The sequence below is a fragment of the Buceros rhinoceros genome, unplaced genomic scaffold (assembly GCF_000710305.1).
Source record: "Buceros rhinoceros silvestris isolate BGI_N320 unplaced genomic scaffold, ASM71030v1 scaffold7925, whole genome shotgun sequence".
NCBI lineage: Eukaryota > Metazoa > Chordata > Aves > Bucerotiformes > Bucerotidae > Buceros > Buceros rhinoceros.
In genome coordinates this window covers 61,841-82,456 of record NW_010412373.1, presented here as the reverse complement: position 1 = coordinate 82,456, position 20,616 = coordinate 61,841, and the positions used below count along the sequence as shown (strand labels likewise).

General features: G+C 46.2%; 1 protein-coding gene across 1 annotated transcript in view; it reads right to left on the bottom strand.

The window, feature by feature from the left end:
- The window catches only part of ARPP21 (cAMP-regulated phosphoprotein, 21kDa), a 97,874-nt gene that overhangs the window by 47,143 nt on the left and 30,115 nt on the right, over positions 1-20,616 (bottom strand). Inside the window, exons 13-17 of the mRNA XM_010136378.1 lie at positions 16,074-16,111; positions 14,175-14,234; positions 11,130-11,359; positions 4,445-4,675; positions 557-726 (exon numbers count right to left, since the gene is read on the bottom strand). Of these exons, the coding sequence (XP_010134680.1) occupies positions 557-726; positions 4,445-4,675; positions 11,130-11,359; positions 14,175-14,234; positions 16,074-16,111 (729 nt within the window). The remainder of the gene's footprint in view (positions 1-556; positions 727-4,444; positions 4,676-11,129; positions 11,360-14,174; positions 14,235-16,073; positions 16,112-20,616) is intronic.

Here is a 20,616-nt window from a genome sequence, read left to right as displayed (position 1 = left end):
GCTCTTCCCACTTCCTGCTGGAGCTCCAGAGCTTCTAGCTCAGAGTCATGGCCAAAACATGGGGTGCAAGCAGAATACCCTCAGCCAGGGGCAGGGGTGCTCCGAGAGCACAGATCAGGTCTGATATAACAAGACACAGAAGAGTTTCTAGAGCCCCGAGTAGAACTTGATTCTTTCACTCAACCCCACTGCTGTCAAAAGGGACAGGGAGAGGTCCCCAGCTCTCAGGAGAGGATTACAGACTGAGCTGGTTTGAAAATGAATGCTGTAGCTTTCACTGACGGGCAATTTCTGCAAAATAAATGTATGTAGACATAGGCCAACTTGACTAGGAGTCTCTTTCAAAATGAAACCATCCTTTAGATGGACTTGGAAAAGGAATCTTCCCTCTCCATCTGTTTCATCCACGCAGAAAATACAGATCATGGGCCCATTTGTTTCAAAAGAAAAGAACATCCTGATATTTTGTCTAGCTGCGTCCTTCCCTCCTACCCTTTGGGTCATCCTTCGTATCCCTGAGAGCGTCTTCTCTTTTTCCAGTGGCCACCGCACCTACCTGTGTGACAAGGTGACTTGCCATTTGCTGCTGTGGCTGTTGAACCTGCTGAGGCTGCTGGGATGAAGGCTGCTGCTGAGACTGTCCCACCATCTGGCTCCTCATCGTCTGCTGGCCGCTGGGAGGGTTGTATATTGCCGGTGTCCCATCAGGATTTACAAACGGTTGACCTGAAACGAAACACCCTGCCTGTGTTGAACGCTTTGAAGAACATAGTGTTTTCCATACGAAATCACACAACCTTGCTTTAGCCGACCTGCTCGGCACTCTCCACGCCTCGTTACAGCATCAGCTATCTCTTGGTGTTTTGGAGCCAAGCAGACAGCAGGTACCTGTTTTGGCAGTATGACTTTCCAAGGAATGGGTGGAAGGTTACCGTGGCTATGAGATGACTCAGATGCTATGGTGGCTTGAAGCTATTCAGTGATGAATCAATTAATTCCAAAATTGAACTCCGGAGCAAACACTGGAGGCAGAGAATATTCACGCACACTTTACTGCCACACAACAGCAGTCAAATGTCATTGTCTTACAAACAACAAAGAAATGGTATTTCTCTGTGGTGAAAAATGTTTTCCATGACCTCCATTCTCTTTTCACTTCCATCATAAATTCATAAAAGAATTGCAGATGTTTCCATGAGAATAAAGGAATTTTAGCAACAAAGCCATGACATTTAAAGTAGGTAACCAAAGTATGAATATCTGAGATAAAAAGTGAGATCTCAAAGAATTTGGTGACTGAGAGCAACAGAGAAGTAACAAACTTGCGATCTGTATACCACAAACATCTCCACTTGTTCTGTCTACTCCTCAGCCTTTCGCTTCCTCCCTCTTACTAATCATGGTCAGAAATGTATGAGGAGCACCGGCTAAAGAAACCTCTGCCTTCTCTCTCTAACGCATCCAGACTTTCTGGATGAAGTCACCACATACTACCAGGCACGTCTTACACTCACAGTGAGAGAGTGAGGTCGTGATCTGAGTGAGTGGAAGAGAAGCACGGGGCACTTCTGTCCACTAGCTGATTTCCTGCTTCTTGCTGTGAACATTTTTGGTGACCACGGCATGAACTCCCCAGATTCGGGAGTATCAGGCCCCAGAAGTACTTTAGGAGACTGGAGAAGCCAGACTGGGTGAGCGGGATAACAGGCTCCTGAAGCCTGTGCTAGATGCTCAAGGGAAGTCATAAAGAGCATTTCCCGTGGCTCAGCGAAGGATGTCAGGACTGAAAGAGAAAAGATCCAGCAATGCTTTTAAAGATGGAAGAAAAAAACCAACAAAACCCCAAACCCTTTGTGAAGAAATCTTGAAGTTAAGAAATTAAATGGAGACATCAGTGGTAACGGGGAGACATTTGTAAGTTATGAACTGTGGCCCCAATGGAAGGGCAAAGATTGCGATGTCATTTAAAGGAGTAAGTATGAAACGTAAATGCGCTTAAATTGTCAAAGGGGTTAAGTCAAAGAACGTGTCAAGAGGAATCCTTTAAAGGGTAAAACAGACTGGTGAAGCGCGCAAAAGGGAGAGTAAGCCAGCAGAGCCACATCATCAGTCCTTTCCCGCGGCAAGCAAGAAGCTTCTCCGCCTGGGGAAGGAGAAGGGTAAAGCAGAGGAGAGGAAACAAAGGAAAACTGCAGGAATGGAAGAGAAGGTGCGGACTGCCAACACCTGAGGAGGAGCTGGGAGCTATCCCCAGAGGAGGCAGCATCTCTGGAGGCCATCAGAGGCTTGCACAGTCAGTGACTACATAGTGTGAAAGGAAGCCAAGATCTTTAAAGGACATGGTGTTATGATCAAAAGGAGAAAAAGATGGGAAGTAGCCACTCTGCAAGAGGAGAAGAAAAAGCTAAAGAATGCTGTTATTTAGGGAAAGAAAATCTATTCATTACAGGAAACAAAGCTCCTTTCTCCTTTTCTTTAAACTGTCTTCTCTTCATCTGTGTTTCTGACAGCATCCATCACTTTGATAGTCGATCACAGCATCCAGCAATCTAAATCTCCTCCCCACGGAGCTTCTTTTGTAACGCTGCCCTAATAAGATGCAAAGATTCTGAGCCCAGAGAGTGGCAAATCCGCAGCGTGTATTTTGCTGCATGTTAAAACCACAGCGGACGCTGCAGCACAGCCTGGCTTCCAGCACAGGTAGCAGCGTGAAGCTAAACGTCTGAGACAAGAATTTCAGTCTTTAACACAATCTGCTCCCTCTGTTTTCTTTATTTTGCATGTATTTACAAGAGAGCTACAGAAACAAAACACTGGCTCGGAAAGAAACACAAAATTATATAGATGCAACAACACTCGCTCCCTGAATGTTAAACGTACAAACGCACGCGGAGCTCTCCAGGATGCCTCTGCAGACAATGAGGCACACGCCAGGAGGACAGATGAGGTGCTCTGGCTATTATACCTATAGCAGAAAAAAATCTCCCTAGGTACTAGAGAAAAACGTGAGCCGGCTGCTGCAAATCGCTAAATTGACAAAACAGATGTAGGAGATGTTCCTCCTGGACAGCTCTTCTGGCTTTCAAGTGTGGTGAGCTCCAGCCTCGAACCTGGCCTTGGCCAGGAACAAGCACAACTACTCAGTTCCTCAAAGCAGCAGCGATTCCTTTCATCTGTTTCTCCCACTCCTATCACCTGAATTATGGATGACTTTTGCCTTGGCCTGCTGAGGTTTGGATGCAAGTGGACCACGCAGCAGACAAAATGCCTCTTCTGTGCTGACCGAGACATTCCACTGGAAACAGACAAACTGTCATCTACCAGAAAGGCAGAAGTGAGTAAATTAAGAATGATGGAGTTTGTCTTAGCAGTTTGTCGAGGCTGTGTTTTCCTTAAATGCTTCATCTTTCAGTTTTTCTTGCCTGAATTCTGACCAAAAAACCCCAAGTATTTTCAGCAGTGAACTCGCAGATAAACCTTACACATTTGCGCCAAAACACGGGGGCGTAATATAAATAAAACACTGGTTATAAACACCCCCCTCCCCCAAATAAAAAGCTCCTGAATGCTCTATTAAGGGCTGTGACCTCTCAGCTGCCGGTGTAAGGGGAAAGCCCTTTCACTGCAGGCTTTGTTAGCGCAAACTCAGCGTAACTCAGCCAAGGCTGACAGCACAGCTCGTCGTGGCCACTGAAACAGTCCAAACCACTGAGGAAGCATCACGGTCCAACCTCCCTGAATCTTTTTAATCCTGTCAGTGCAATACTGCAGGGAGTAATAGTGCAATGTGAGCTGGACCAAGGAGGTAACAAACGGCCTTAAACTTCCACCCAGTTCAAGCTGAGCGGTTTCCGAAGCGTCCGCAGTGCTCGGGGGATCGCGAGTGCCTCGCTGGTGAGCTGCGGGGCTGCTAACTACCAGAACTGAAGAGATGACAACTTTCCCTTATCACAAAACCTCCCATTTAAATACAATTGCTAATCACGCAGCTGAAATAACAAAATTAACTCTGAAGTGCTAATCAGCCTTTAAGCCTTTTGAAATTCTGCTGTCAAACAGAATCTCTAAGGCTGCGACATCAAGTTTCGGTTGGGCTGTATTTCAGCACGTTTGGGCTGGAAGGGAATATGTCTTTTCTGAAGGTAACGGGATCTCAGAGGACTCACAGCCAAGGAGTGCCAGGACTTCACAAGATGAATACCCTGGCTGGAACCACCCCAGTGTGTTTTCTACCACCAGCTGTGCCACAACGGCCTCAGAAAACCAATCCAGCCTTGCCTGCAGATTTGGAAAAACAACCTGCCAAGTATAATTTCTGTATGTATTTGCTGCCTCGTAGAGAGTCCCAAAGGGAAATAACTCCAGTAATAAGAAATTTGCTGATTCCCCAGATGACGTCAGAAACACTGAAGGGCAGCACCAGGCAGGAGAGCATCGTACTGACCTGTGTGTGGGTTGAGAAGGATACTGCCAGGCGGGATCCCCGCAGCTTCAAGTGGAAGAATGATATAGCTGGTGTTGCTGGGGGCCACCTGGCCACTCATCCCAGTCTCAGGGTAGGACACGCTGCCTGAAGAGCTGGCTGTCACCCCAGGGACCAGAGATGCACTTTGGAGAGGCTGATGTATTCGTGACAGTGATCCTGAGGAGCCAGCGCTGCTGGAAGACTCTGAGCCTAACAGAGGGACACAAGAGCAGAGAAGGGGGTTACAAGGGACCTCAGAGCCCAACAGACACGGTGTGTACGTGAGGACACCCTTCACAGACAGCACAGGCAAGCACTAGCCCACGGCCAGCTGGGAGGAGTGGGGTTTTCACTCCCTGCTGCGCTCAGTACCCAGCAGTATTTCTACAGTCCCACAGACCACTTTCCTCCCACATCTCCATCCCCTCAGCCAGTGAAGAGCTTCACCAGGCAGCACACAAAACACTCCGCATAGCTTCTCATCGCCGAAGTATAGGTTCATAAGGTATAAACAACAAACAACACGGTTTGTAAATGAAAAAGGAAAAAAAAAAGGTGTGAAAGCAAATGTTTGTACGGATGCTTCCTCCCAAATGTAACGTCTGTTTTAATTGTGACTTCTTTTATTTTACTTCTGTGCACTGTCTATGCATCTTGCACTAATTACTGACCTCCTTACTGCCTTCCTGCAGGTAAAGACTAGAAGACAAGACAGAACTCAGACTTAGGTTTTAGGAAAAGTCTTTCACAGAGGGCACAGGACATCCCTTCCTATCTGGGGTATTCCAGGAGGACCCTCAGAAGACTGCATAAACCCTCGGCTTCGTTTGTAGTCAACTCCACATTGGAATCCATTTATTTTCTCGTAATTAGAGCAAAACGGGTTTCCTCTGAAGAAATCACACCAGCATCTCTTAGTTAACAAAGGGTCTTCCCACAGACTACTCCCGATTGCTGCATAAATTACATTTTTATCTGTCTTCTTCAACCTTCGTACTCATAGGACAGCTACTACAGAGACAGTCCTCTTTATGAGCCGGGCACTATTTGCCATCAACAGGAGCCTAAATCTGCTGCTCCAGGATCTAATCAAGAAAGCAACAGAGACGGCAGAAAGAAATTTTAATTTCTGTAAAGAGATTTCACTGTTGGTTTAGCTGCTGGATTTTTTTTTCCTTCCTAAAAGGCTGAGGTTGAAATTTTGAAAGATTACTCCTGCAGGGGTAGTTTTGTTCACTGGATCACTTCAGATTCCAGTGTTTCTAGAAAGTGCAGAGATATTCCTGGAGTTATCCTCGTCACGCCACAGGCAGCATTTGGCATCTTCCTCGCCGATACAAACGCGTCCGCTGGAACCTCATTTTCCTTCCGCAGCAGTTACCAGGTCCTCTCCTGCGTTTCCTTCATGTTGCTTCTTCGAAGCCTTACCTTCCTTTCTCGTCCCTTCCATCGCCTGTGGAATTCAGCGGGTTACAAAGCCACATGCAGGAGAGGTGATGAGATTCCCTAAACCTCCCATTATTTCTAAGCGTGTAAGTAGGATCCAGGCTGAGTTCAGACTTCTCCATCCCCATTTCGTGCTGTTCTGAAGAAACACCGTTGGCGTAAAAGATTGCAGCTCTGACAGTCAACTGTTTTGTTTTGTTTTTTTTCTCTTTTCCCCCTTTTCAGCTGTTTTTGTGGCAGAAACATAGACCGATCGCTAGTGGGTTCCAAACGTTAAAAGCCAAAGGACTGCAGTGAGCTCAGAGGTACTCACCAACTACTCATCCTCGTAGGGAGGAGTAGCGGGAGAACCTCTGGAGAAATCACCCCACACTGGCCAAGGTGACAGCTTTGCCTTAAAAGATCAGGGATCTGCTCCTCTATGCCACTGGATCAAGGGGGTGATTTTGAAAGAACACAAACAAGACACAAAACAACTTCAGCAATTTTCTGAATATTAAAAAAAATCCCAGAAATAACTGCTTCACCAATTTCCCCCCCCCGCCATTTATCCTGTATAAGAATTATCCACTTTAATTTTTTTCCATCACTACAACTTATTTCCTATCATTTTAAGTCTAGACATATTAAGCCAAGTAAATTCCAACACTAATGTTTGGAAATTAACACCAATTAATCTTGTCTTTGTAGCTCTGATTAGCTGTTTTCACGGTGTCTAAATCTGGAATACGAAATCGCCATATAATGAATTCAGTACTGTAGCAAATGAAAAAAAAAAAAGAACTATCTATACAAGTTCACATTAGAGATGTGTTGCTAAAGAATTCTGAAAGGAACTTTGACTAAATGAGGTTTTTCTTTTTCCTCCTCTCCATTACACAATCCAACCTCTTTATTCCAGGATGTAATGATGGTGCCTACTTCTAGATTCTTCTACGATTTTCTTGCTGCTTCACAGTTGTCATAATAACACCCTTCATATTCTTGCCACTTTCCATTACTATAATTTTTAAGTATTCTGACAGATGCAGCAGTTCAGAGAGCGGTAGCAGAGAAAGAGACCAAAAAAGTCACCACAAACTCTTAACAGCTTAGAGATACCATTAACTTTCCAACATTCTGAGCGCTAGTGAGCGATGCAACGTGTCTTGCTCTGTTGTCTTTGGGTCAGTATTCAGCATCTGATGACTGAACATCTCTGCTCATCCCACCTTCCAAGCCTGAGGGAGATCATCTTATCAGCTGGGCTCTCCAGATCTCCCTGCTGTTTGCTCCAGATGGTCAGGTTTTCCAGAACAGCAGAGCGCTGATCACCTCTGGCAGTTTCTTGGTGTAGGAATGTTTCTTTGCTACTTTTGCAAGTCTGTATATTTTGCATTTCTGCATATTACAGTGTATTTAGGATTTTTTGATGATAACGGCACGTGCTGATGTGAACACGATTATTCCTCTGCAAGCTGCACTTCTGCAAATAAGATTGATGTCCCCGCATAGTTGCAGTTGGCCTGTGATTTATTGCCCATACATCAACATTCCTACAGTTTCCCTTGGACTCACAAGATCCATCAGGCTAAAGCCCAATTAAAGGAAATGGTAAAGAAGCAGAAATCCAGTTCTAAACTCAGAGACAAAATTATAATTTGCAGGACACTTTATAAAAACTTAAAAAATAACAAAAAAAAGAGGTTAAGGTATTGAAATGCCTGAAGTATAATCGTCTTTCCCCACCAGCATCAGCAGCGAACACCTCACAGGAGAGATTAGACTGCGGCTCCGATTAGCTGGAGCCCTGCCAAGGAGGTTAAACGATCCCTACAGACCTGCATCAACACAGCAAACAGCCAGCTTCTCCTAAACGGGGAGGGAAACAAACACACTCCCGACAGATGTGCATTCCGCTGAGCGGGAAATGCGTTAAGAGAAGCTGCAGGGGCAACAGTTACATCTTTGAAGTCTTCCAGTGATTCCTTAAACAGATACGCAGATACACAGAGGTTGTGTCTTTGCAAATTGTATATTAACAGCTGTTGTAGCGTGTCACGAAGATAACCTGGCAGTTGATGAGCTAGATTTTCTCGTTGCGGGTGTGTTGGAGACTGAACAGGTACACCTTTGATGCCGCCAGGGACACCTATTTCGCTCACCGCTCTACATGCTTAGCTGATCCTGGAAAGTCCATTAATTACCGACGTTTGGTACGACGTCCCAAGCTGTAGGAACGCAATACACAATCTGTGCTTTTCAGTGGAGTGGGGCTTTCAGAACAATCAACCGGTGCATGAAAATCACGATCAGAACCAGGGATATAAGCAGGCAAGGGGTTTCAAACAGCCCCTCTGTGAAGCGTGCAAGAATGAAGGAACACGATTCCTTTGCTAAGCTCCAATTCCCGTGCCGCTAAATGCAATTAAAGTCTAAGACTAACTGAAGCTACTGGACTCTGTGGAGGAGAGCAGCATGTTCTACGGTGTGTCTTTGCCTAAGGAGAGGCCAGCATCTCCCTGTGCCTCAGCTTCTGTTTGTCTGCAAAAGGACCATTAATTACTGATTTATCAGAAGTTAAGGGCAGAACACTTAATTTTGGTGACAAGATTGAAAATGAACCAGCAGGCTACTATTGCCTCACTGGGTACACTCTAAAGGCAGCTGTGAGCCATCTGTGAAAACCCAGAGAGTTTTAATACTGCTTACGAAGGATGTTTGACAATGCTCCTGGATGACCGTCATATACGTGGGATAACTTTCACGTTTAGAATGGTCACAAACATTTTCCATCATTTAAGCCAATGAAGAACATTTTGACCAACTAGTGACTTCAGACTGATTTCGTACATTCTATACGCAAGGCAAAAATGTTTTAAATTTATTATTGTGAATCATTAAGCGCTACGGAGAACAGACTCAGACTTTCTGCAGAGGAGAACTGGGATAGAGCTGGTGCCTAGCAGGCTCTGCCACCCTACCAGGGCAGCGAGCCTAAACGTTTGTAGCCACACCTCTGCAATCACTGTTTCAGTCACTGCAGAAAAGACAACAGGAAAAAAAAACCACAATCCCCCCCAAATAGAAAGATGAGCAAGCTTGAAACATGTCCTGAGCCACAGAACCCCCAGCACCGCCTCTGACCGGAGTAGCGACTAACGGAGAGCTAATGGAAAACACACACGATGAGGTGTCACCTAATGTACCTTGGAGAACAATACATGCAAATGTTATGCGGGGGCTCTGACAGCTCCGTGAACGCGTTCAGAATTTCTGGTGAGAACACTTTATCGAGACATATTTCCTCCTCCCCCCCCCTTTTTTTTTTTGAACAGTCATTCTTTTCTGCTTTAATGCCATTCAGTAACATTTGAGAAAGAAGGAGAGAAACAGTGATCCAGATATTATTTATTTCCTATGATTTTCCTTGGGCTGACTGACAGTTTGACTTTGTGTCCTGGCTTTGAAGGTCTAAGTTTGTTTTGACATCCAGACTTGCTCTTTTCTCCCACTTCTTCCTCGTATTTTTTTTCCTCTTTTTCTGTACCTCATCTAGCTTTCAAATTTAAACACTTTTTTGTCCAAGCACTGTAACTGCTCTGCAAAGAACATGGAATTTCAGCACCACTGATGTTTTAAAAAAGCATTATAAGAGCTTTCATTTGAAAGCAATTTGGGGTTTGGTGTATACGGAGTGCAGATGCATTTACAAGAATTGACAAAAGTCTGATGAAAAACTGAACGGAGAATCTTACTGAAGGAGATAACTGCTCTGCAAAGAACATGGAATTTCAGCACCACTGATGTTTTAAAAAAGCATTATAAGAGCTTTCATTTGAAAGCAATTTGGGGTTTGGTGTATACGGAGTGCAGATGCATTTACAAGAATTGACAAAAGTCTGATGAAAAACTGAACAGAGAATCTTACTGAAGGAGAATCTTACCTTAGGATGGGATCTTTATGGGTCCCTTCCAACTTGAGATATTCTATGAATCTTAAGATATATTTGCCTAAGGTCTCAAAAGAAACATAAAAGCATTAAGAAGAAGAGGGGGGATATTCCAAAAGCTCCCAGCAGCTTGACAAGACCTTCCAGGAGCCCACGGCTGACACTGTCCCCTTACAAAAAAAAGAAGGCTCAGGGGACATCACCTCGCTTTTGATAACTCCCTGAAAGGAGGTTGTAGCCGGGTTGGTCTCTTCTCCCATGTGACAAGTGACAGGATGAGAGGAAATGGCCTCAAGTTGTGCCAGGAGAGGTTTAGGTTGGACATTAGGAACAATTTCTTCACAAAAAGGGCTGTGCAGGCCTGGCCCAGGCTGCCCAGGGCAGTGGTGGGGTCTCCATCCCTGGAGGGGTTTCACAGACGTGTCCATGTGGTGCTGAGGGACAGGGGGTCAGCGGGGACCTGGCAGTGCTGGGTTAATGGGTGGACTTGATGACCCTAAAGGTCTTTTCCAATCAAAAATGATTCTGTGATTCTATAAAATTTTAAACTATGTTCAAGATCTAGAGGTCCAGAATGTAGTTGCCGTGTCAAAGGTTTCCTCCATTTATTCTGAAAATTCCAGTCCCCGGCAACCGGAATCACAGCAAAGGCTATCGTTCAATTTTGGGTACAGGAGAGAAATGTAAAGCCGGGTTTGATGAACTGGGTTTAAATTAAGTACAGTCCATAAAACTCTCAAGCTGAAAGAGCACTAAGTATTGATTAGCATGTTCTCCTACGCTGTATTTATCAAATGAACCAAGGGATGGAATCATCCGATGCGCTCATTATTTCTTATGCACTTTGACACAAAAATATAATAGAGTAGCTTAATGGCACGGACTGAAATTACTTGGATCCAGACCCTGAGACTCACTCCTATGTTAATATACCTGTGAAGTTAATGCAAATAAATGCAGAATTCCCACCGGGTTCGTAGTCTCCTTAAACGGTGCTTTCATTTAATGGAAACTAAACAAGAAAATGGGAGAGATGCTGGGACCTCTGGGGATCCAGCACTCCTGCCTGCTTCCACCACAGCACACTGCCTCATCGGCCAGCTGCAAGAGAGGGGCTGTACTCCAAGACACGCACACATGTACACGAGTCCAGCCACGGGGGCTGGAGCGGATGATCTCTGCAGCTCCCTTCCCATCTGCCATACCCCATACTGGGGCAGGTACCAGCGCAGCCCTTTATCACCGCACAACAAGAAGTACTGTGAACCCGATACAGTACTAGCTACCTGTTTTAGACAGTTTGCCGGTACTTCTGTTACTCGACGAGCTATCCCCTCTTGTCAGGACGGTTATCCCACCAAAACTGGCTGTCTTTGTTATGGCTGGCTTCAGATTTCGATTGGAGCTGTCCGAGTCCGTGCTGCTCCATGGCCTCTGGTGGTCTGTCCACTTCAATTCGTTCTCCGTGCTGCTCTGTCGACTGCCAGATGCCTTCCCCATGCTGTCTCTGTTACCCCTACGAACATCAGGAGACAAAGATGTGTACACGAACAAAACCACATCGGGGCAAAGCCTATCTCTGGGTACCCTGCAGGGAGCCTAATAAAGAAAAAGGAAATACTCTCCATTTACGACAGCATGCCTGAAACGGGGGACCTGACCCCCGCACTCATCTGCCTTCAGCAAGTAAACGCTGCTGTAACCTGTTACATGCACAGCACTTACCACTGCTCCCCTTCCGCACATATCCTAAGAGGACTTCACCGGACGGGGCTGACGTAGCAACATTACGCAGCACTGACGCAGCATTTCTGTTGCCTGTTGACCGGTCTCTTTCCTCAGCAAACCCTTCGCTACTTCTCCCTTTGCTGTCCATCACCTGTAATGTTTTTCTCACTAACTTCACCTGCCCTCTACCTTTGTCTTCACACCCATCCTCCTTATTTCTACTGCATCTTGCTCCCACTCATCATCTGCTCTGTGAGGTCACCCAAAGCCTTCCCCGAAACACGTGGCCTCCCAGCATGTCCCCAGACTACTCAGCGCTAACGTTCCACTTAGAGAGCCACCAGGCTGGGTGGGTTTTTTATTCCCCTCTGGCATACAGAATGGGAAAAATCTCTGAGACGGTTCCTGAACAGCCGCAGAGCACCCATGACTACTCAGCGCTAACGTTCCACTTAGAGAGCCACCAGGCTGGGTGGGTTTTTTTATTCCCCTCTGCATACAGTAATGGGAAAAATCTCTGAGACGGTTCCTGAACAGCCGCAGAGCACCCATGTGTACCGTGAGTAACAACGCAGCCAACTGCGAGCAGAATTTCAAGGAGAATTTAGCTTATTTATGGCGAACTGCTTACAACGTGCTGCTAAAATGCCCCAACCAGCATACCTACCACCTCGGTGCACCACGACCATTCTCCCAAGTGATGCTAGTAACACTGGCTTTTGGAAGGCTTTTAGGAGACGTTTTCCACCCCTCTGTCTTATTTTACAGTATAATACCTTGCAGGCTCAAAGCTCTTCCTACAAATCAAAAGGATGGGGCTGTATCTACTTTCTTTTTTTTTTTTTTTTTTCTGGCTTTTGGAAGGCTTTTAGGAGACGTTTTCCACCCCTCTGTCTTATTTTACAGTATAATACCTTGCAGGCTCAAAGCTCTTCCTACAAATCAAAAGGATGGGGCTGTATCTACTTTCTTTTTTTTTTTTGTCCCCTCTCTCCTTGTGAACATGGCTCCTGCGTTTTATTTGGAGAACCTGCCGAGCTGTGTCACTCGGGACGTGAAGGAGCAGCGTGTCAAAGACGGGATCAGGCTGGTGCGTTCCTTGCCTGTGAGCAGAGCCTCTCACAGATGTGATCAGCAGTATTACCCTGTTGACCTTTGTTAGACCCAGACAGTGGGAAAGCATGAAGAGAAACAGCACAGAGGCAACAACATAAAAAAAGAGGAAAAAGATTTTAAAAAGAAATTGTCCTTAAGATTGAATTGGAAAGAAAAAAAAGAAGCATATTATTTACAGTCTTTTGCATTCTTGTGCTTAGAAATTAACAATTCTCTTGTATTTATTTTCTAGTGGAAAGGAGGGAGAGAAACAGAATGCTTTTGTATCCCAGTTATGTATGGATTTGGATTACACAAAACTCCTTTTTTGCTCCCCAAACCCGAGCAGGTATCAGTTATTAAGACTGCCTGCGTGTAAGGTGCCTCCTTACTCTTGCGTGCCCGTTCCAAGACTCTCGGATCATCAAGGCTAGCCCAAAGCACGGAGAACAGGCTTTCCCCCTGCTGCCTGCGGCCCCGTGTCGCAGCTCCAGATATTCCAGCACTGCTCCTTATCTGGTACAGTCTCGTCATCTCCTCCGTGACTGCTGTGCTGCGTGCACAGCCAGCAGCCACGCGCCAAATTATCCAAATCTGTCAAATAGTTCAAAACATGTCCAATACTGAAAAATTACCTAACAGAGACGCTACAGGTTTGAAGTGACACCAACTATCACTTATACAAACCTCCAAGGCATACAGACATCTAGTGACGGCCCCACTTCTGCCTAGGTATCCATGGGCTTTACCGGATGAAGGACATGCTTCTGGAAGGGTCCGTTACTTCTGCCAAGTCTGCTGAAGCGTGCGGCAGCTGACTGACTTGAAAAGCAGCTTGGCATGCCCAGCTCTGGCTGAACTGAACCGAACCCAAGCCTCTCAAGATGAACACCATCACCACCAGGCTGGGGCTTCCACTGTTCCAGTGCGCCAACAGATAACAGAGTTCTCCATGAAAATATGGACTGACTCCCAGTGATTCCCTGTGGCTTGGGATGTGATTTGGGACATGGGATATGTCTGAGAGCTCTCTGAGCAGAGGGAATTAGAGTTTGGAAGACAAAGTTCAGAGAGAAAAAGTTTTGAAACATTGCTGCTTTAGATAAGGGAACTTCAATCAGTTCATCATACTTTTACTTTAATAAACGAATGAAAGGAAGAAAAGGTCAGTCTGGGCACTAGCCTGTGAAACGTGCCTGTCGTATACACCAGCGCCAAATGAACACTCACGGTCATCCTCAAGCTGCGGCAAGTTCGAGCATCTGGGCAGCTGAAAACCTCTTCGGGGCCCTGAGGCACTGATGTGTAAAACCAAAGGAAAGGCTCCTGCTGCGACCTCCCCATTCAGAGCGCCTGGGCTGAGCAGGGCAAGAACTCTGTTCTTCACGCTCCTTTCCAACCAGAAAAATGACGTACCCACACCCGACAAGGTCTCCCTCAGCGAGGACACAGATAGAATCACGAGTGAGAATTACTGGGAAACGGGTAGTGAATAAAGTCATACAAACCTAAACAGCTGTCGCTTCTTATGGGTATCATTGCATATGCTACTGTCTTCCAACAGCCTACTGAAAAATGAAAAGAAAGATTACGCTAACAGACACGCTAATGCAGATTTATCTGATCTGTAAGCCTACGTTTAAATTCTAGCAACATCTTCCAACTTGAGCGAGATTCATAGTTTTCAAAAAACCCAAGGCTAAAACGCTCCCAGCCCGCCTCCCATAACTGTGCACACTCAACTGAACATCAGAAACGTCAGCCAGCGAGGCTGAAGGCCATTTAGCATTTCCTGCTAGCGAGCAAGGTAATTCTCAGAAGCCAAGGAACCATCGTACATCTACATCCAAAGGAAAATTCATCAAAATATCACCTATCAAGAACATAAAAAAATGCAAGCCAGCAAAACACAGCGTATACAATTTTAAGCACTTGCTAAGTCGTTTGGAAAGCTCCGGTTCTCTGATGGAAGAAAAAAAAAAAGGCAAAGCACTTAAACACACACCTAACTTTCAACCCAGCAAACCGACAAGATTGCTCGTGTGCGCGGAGCCAAGCAGGAGCTGAAGGGCTTCTCCTGACCCGAGGCTCTGAGGCATGCAGCAAGGAACAGCGGTCACGCAGCTCGCCTCCCTCCTGACACAGAACCGGCCGCGGTCTCCCGGGACTGAACGCAAACACCAGGGCAGGCCTGGCGGTGAACTTCGTGGTTTATCCCACAAAGGTCCTCGCCCGACCCTCCGCAGCGCAGCGTCTGAGCGCTTCCCACGCTGACTTGGGAATGTGAACAACGACGTCACGTTTGTGGTCCCCATCTCCCCACAGAGGGAAAAGTAGGTTTATGGAAGCACCAGCTTTTTGCTTTTCTGGTTCCTCTGTTGCCGTTTTGATTTATTTTGGTAAAACGTATCTCCATAGTCATGCTACAGCAGCAGCAGCGGAGGAGATACCCCGGCTCTCAGAGTAGGAGGTGGTTAGATGACAGTGGCCATTACTGGCTGAGAGCCTTCCCTCATCCCACTGGCAAAGCTCCACTAGCGTGGAGTCACTTCCCACGGGAACAGCCTCACCCAGAAACGCGTCTGACGGAGATAGGGATGGACAGAGGTAGAAGTGCTGTGACAGACAACCCCTCCCTTCTTCGAGAGGATGGTAAATGGTTTTCAAACCAGCCCAGGACAGACTGGGGCTGGCGCTGCTCACTCACCAGTGACATTCTCAGCGTTTTGGGTAAAATCCGTATCTGCCACAAAGGTGCACAATTTCTAAGATTTTTCTCCACAGTTAAGCTCCATGGAGCTAACAGACCTTAAACATGGTTTATTCTCCCCTCTGCTTTAAGCAGATTTATCACAGTAAAAAGACCACCCAAAGAACTATCACACAAAGCAACAGCTGGCTCGACCGGCACCGCTGCCCTCCTACGAGGCAGCAGCGGAGCAGGGCTGGGCTGGGCGGCTCGTGAGCCTTCGCGAGCAGCAAGTGGAGCCCGTGCTGGCGCTCAGCCCCGCGGGACAGCGGGGCGGGTGACCAACAGAATCGCCAGCGTGGTGGTTCGTGGTGCCGTCACCCAGCCACTGCTGGAGTGCTTTTAAAGGTGGGTAAGTTAAACTCGAAAGGCACTCCAGAGACAGGGCGGTGGTGTGAAATGAGACCTTCAGGGGCTTCCCCTCCTTCCCACAACCCACTTTTTAAACTGAAATGCGAAGTCTTGGCAAAGCAGCAGTAGCCCCTTCTCCGGTCAGATACCACCCTGCAAGGCAATCTCTTCCCCCCACCCCACACAGCACGAAAACACTGCAGATAATATGGATTATATATTTGCTCAACAGTCTTCACATAGACAAAATAATAAGAGAAACAGCTAATTTAACACACACACACACACAAAAAGCTATTTTTTTTACCTGTTTTCCACAAAAAGGTTTTCCTGGGAGCAAACTGACTGAAAAATAAAAAAGGCATTGTATCAGACGTTCTAGATATGCTCGGCTGTTCCAATTCCTTCCTCGATTTTAGAATTACCTCCCCTGTTCAGGCTTACGGGGATTTCAAGTCATGCACCATTTGCATTTGCAGAAGACAAGAGGGGAAAAAAGGTCAAGAACAAGGTCAGGCCAGTAAAATAAATTCCATGCATTACAACACATTGCCAACGAGGGGTCTCGGTTTGGAAACCGACTGAAACGTCTCAGTCCTGAGATCAGAAGGCGGCGGTATGCACAAAATACCGGCAATTTGAAGGGGAAAAATGTTTTTCCTACGGGATACGAGGTTCCAACTGCTCTGCTCTGCCCTACCACCTCAAAATCGCAGAATAGCACAGAGCTGCAGGTAGGGAGGACAAACAGGAGGCAAGCATGCAGAATTGGCCAAGTTCTTCAAAGGGAGAGAGGATACTGCAGCGCGGAAGAAACAGCGCGCGATTTCACGTTTTACACTTGGAGAGGAAACAGTCATACCCGCGACTGAGAGATAAAATGATGGTAATCGTCCTAATAATAATATTAACAACAATAATAGTCTACTGCAAAATGGTTCTCTGCTGGAGGATTCAGATGCCGAGAAAGGTGAAGGGCTCGGAAGAAATCAATCTTATGGGCAAGTGTATAATTCTTTTAGCATTAGTTAATTTTTTATGCAGAGAAATGAAGCTGTGCTCAATTTCCCATGAATAATTCGCCCCCTTTGATTTTTCCATTTCCCTCCTATTTCATGTTCACTACACAAAGTGCCTCGTAGCTGTCACTGGATTATATCTCCATGAGGTACAGAAGAAAAAGGAGAGTCAGTACTTGCGCTGAATTTAAACAAAAGGCAGGCAAAGGGAGGAGGGCACCAGAGATCGTGCCCGTTACTTCTGTAACAACGGGACTCGGCTCTAATAATGATGCAATGCCATCGTTAGCTGCGTCAAATTTTAATGGAATGGGATATACATGGATTTCGGATGCTTCTGTTTTGAAAAGGGTGAGCTAATGACCTACTCCAAGAGCGCCGGCCAGTGCCAGAAGTAACACCCTGCTCCTTCCCAGGGCTCCAGCAGATGTGTGGGCAAAGTTTTCCCTTGGCACCGCAGCAAGTGCCCCCCCATCAATTTACAGCAGGGAGGAACTGAGCCCTGAGAAGGCACTGCGGGTTCTCGTGAAAGCTGTCATCTGCCCAGCCAGCATCCACATCAGAGAACATCTGACAGCTCGGAGCTTCCCAGGCCAGCTCCCACCCTGTGCTCCTGCTAAACGCTGTATTGGTGACAAGCGTGTCCCTCCTTGGCTTGGCACAAAGCCTCAGGATATCAGTAGCAACATCTCCTCTGCTAGGGACCAAATTCCCACCAGCTACAGCAGACCAAAGGTTTCACCCCAGGCCAAGAGCAGACATAAACTGTTCCACCTAAAACCCCTGGCATCCCTTCTACAACTGAGACACCGCCTCTTCTCTCACTCTACGTACCTCGCTCATGAGGTTTCACTAAATGTGGCTGTGCGGACTTCAGCATAGTCCCACCGTGTGTAAGCATAGTGAAATCATCCCGTGGGCTCCTACAGCCTCAGCTGTGGGGCTGGGGCTTCACTTGGAGGTTCACGATAGGCACCTGTGCATTGTCTTCACTGCAGTCACACCTCCACAGCAGCGTCAGCCTATTGTTCCACAACAAGCGAGTGAAAACCCTGGCTTAGACCAGAGTACTGGTCTGTGTCCCCACAGAGTTACAAAAGCAAAGGGGCACATGGTGCTTGGAATTATTTTTTTTTCCATGTTTTTAAAGTCTGGGTCACTAAGCTCAGTAAATATCTGGGATATTTCATCAAGCAAGCGGAGAGGTCTGCTCCCTTTTCAGTGTCTCGATGGGAGCCACTATCAACCACATTATAGACTTTAAAGACAGAGTCCCTAACAACTCCATTTGTCTTCCTGGCTGATGATGCTGCCACACAACCCCTGGAAACTATTTTTCAGTACAGGTGTGAGGCAGAGAAGACAGACGCTTTTTTTATTATGCTGCTCTTACTGTTAAAAATCAGATGGCTAAGCAGCTCTGGGTAGCAATTTAGCTACTACAAGGTCAGGACTCGCTTTCCTGATCCACAGCATCCATAATGCTCAATTTAAAGCACCGGGAAAGCTCAAGTACACCACACAGCTGCTGTCAAAAACATTCCGCAAACTCTTGGCTCTTGGATACTCAGCAAAGGCTGACAACAAACCTACAGAAGGAAAAAGTTATGTAAGATTACCTACGAGCTGGCCTCCTCAGACACCTCCTCACACAAGATTTCCATTAGGGTGCTCCCTGTGACTAACTGTCAACTATGAAACGAGTATGTCACTCTTCCAGTTTCCCAGACCCTTTTGAAGTCTCAATGGGAAAATGTGCATCAGCTCTGCCAGCGCACTGGGTACACTGGGGGTTGCTGCTCTTGTTTTTAATTCCATTAGCCAGCACGGGCAACTATTAACACGCAGCAGCATCCTGCGGTGGATACCATCAGGTAATCGTTTTGACATCGGTTAAGAAGTTGTGAGAGATCTCAGGCTTCCAGCTGATGGTTACCGCTTCACCTGCGGCGACAAACAAAGGCTCTGTACAGCAGCACGGGAGTTTTAGTACCTACGGGTTTACGGTGGCCAACACGAGGCATGTCTGCATTTTGGTTTTAGTCATTTTAAACCCTCTCCTTCCCAATCTCTTCCTACTAGAAGGGTAGGACAGGCTGAATCCGCCTTTTCAAATATTTCTTTCATGACTCTCTTTAATCAGAGAGTGGTGAAGAGCCTCCGTGCTTTCTGAAGTACTCTACTTTCTGAAGTAGAGGAATCACGATTTTATTATCTACTGGATGTGGCTCTTCAGAATACACTCCCTACTCAAAAACAGCCATTACGATTAACAACAAAATAAAAAGCACGGTGTATTTCCTTTAATAGGCTCCACGTGCACCATGGGTGATTCCGGCATTTGTGTAACTAATAAAGCATAATCAGTGAATACACGACGAGGACTGGAGTATCATTTGTGAACAGCGGACGGGCCTTACGCAATTCTGGTTCAAGAGGTTATACGTGTGTTAACCTTGAAGAACGAAACCTCCCCCCACGGAATTTGATTTGAGTCTTTAGAATCCATTCTTTGCATGCATAAAAGCCAACCATAGCGTATCATTTACGCACGCTTTTGGGATGTTCGGTTAAATCTCCAATTTTAATTAAGGGTGGGGTTTTTTTTTAATTCTTCTAGATTTTTCTTGCCTCTCTTGGACAATTAGTTTTCAACCTGTTAAAAGCTGCTTAAGCAGTCCAAGACAAGGAACTTCTTTGCACGACCCAGATACTCCAGGTCCTCCACTCCAGTGCACTTTGTTGTAAAATTCACAAATTTCTGTAAAACTATGTTTTCATGTTTTAATTAAAAATAACCTTGAAAACAGCTTTGAGTGGAGCAGAGCTGTCTTCCTGCTAGCAGCCTGAAGAGTTTGAGACGCGCTCTGTTGTTCTTATTTCAGTGTGCTGGAACAACCACATTTGTTAACTATTTATTTCTTTGCCAATCCTTTTCCGAAGACACCACATGAACACGCATCTCTGCCACTTGCTGTGACTCCTGACACGACAGGAGTCATTAAAACCTCCAGCTCCCCTTGTCAAAGTTTGTGATAGCCAACAAGTCAGAGGGAAAACGTGCCAGCAAATGGAATTGACACTGACTAATATCAGACTGATCTTCATAAGGACTATTGTAATGATGGCTTTATTCATGGATATCTTGTCTTGGTAAAAACCTTCCCACTTGGAAATGAAGATACCAGGGGCACTGGAGTGCTGCAAAATGAAAGGCAGGACACGGAATTCTCCGTGGGCTGGTGCGTGGGGTCTGCGTTAAGACATTTTTCAGAGCAGAGGAAACATGCACAGAATTTTTTGCCCCTGTAACCAGACTGCCTTTTCCTCCTATGTTTTATTCAGAGTTCTGATCTGGGGCTGGGGTGTTATCCAAAGAGCTCTGGGTACCTCCAGCATGTTTAGAGAGGGGGTGCACTACTCTTAGGGCAGTACCCCCGCCTTCGCGCTGCCCTCCGGAGACCTCTCATGCAAGCTCTCTTCATGCACAGTTTCATGAGAAGGGAAATATCTATAAACCATCTGCTAAGGCGCATAAGCCAGGCACTGATAAAGGCTTGAGTACAGCACTGTAAACAGTACAGAGCTAATAAAACCACCACGTGATTGACCCCTCTCTGTCTCTCTACCTCTGTAACTTGCAGGATGACAGGGCTTCAGTACCTACCTCAGAGAAACCTGGGGAGAACTGGAGTAATAGTTGCAGCAGGCTTTAAAACTACCAAGTCTTACATGCAGTAAGGGGCTATCTCTACTTGGAAGCCATTGCTCTCTCTGCTAAAACTGGAAAAAAAAAAAAAAAAAAAATTCCACTGTCCACAACCACACACC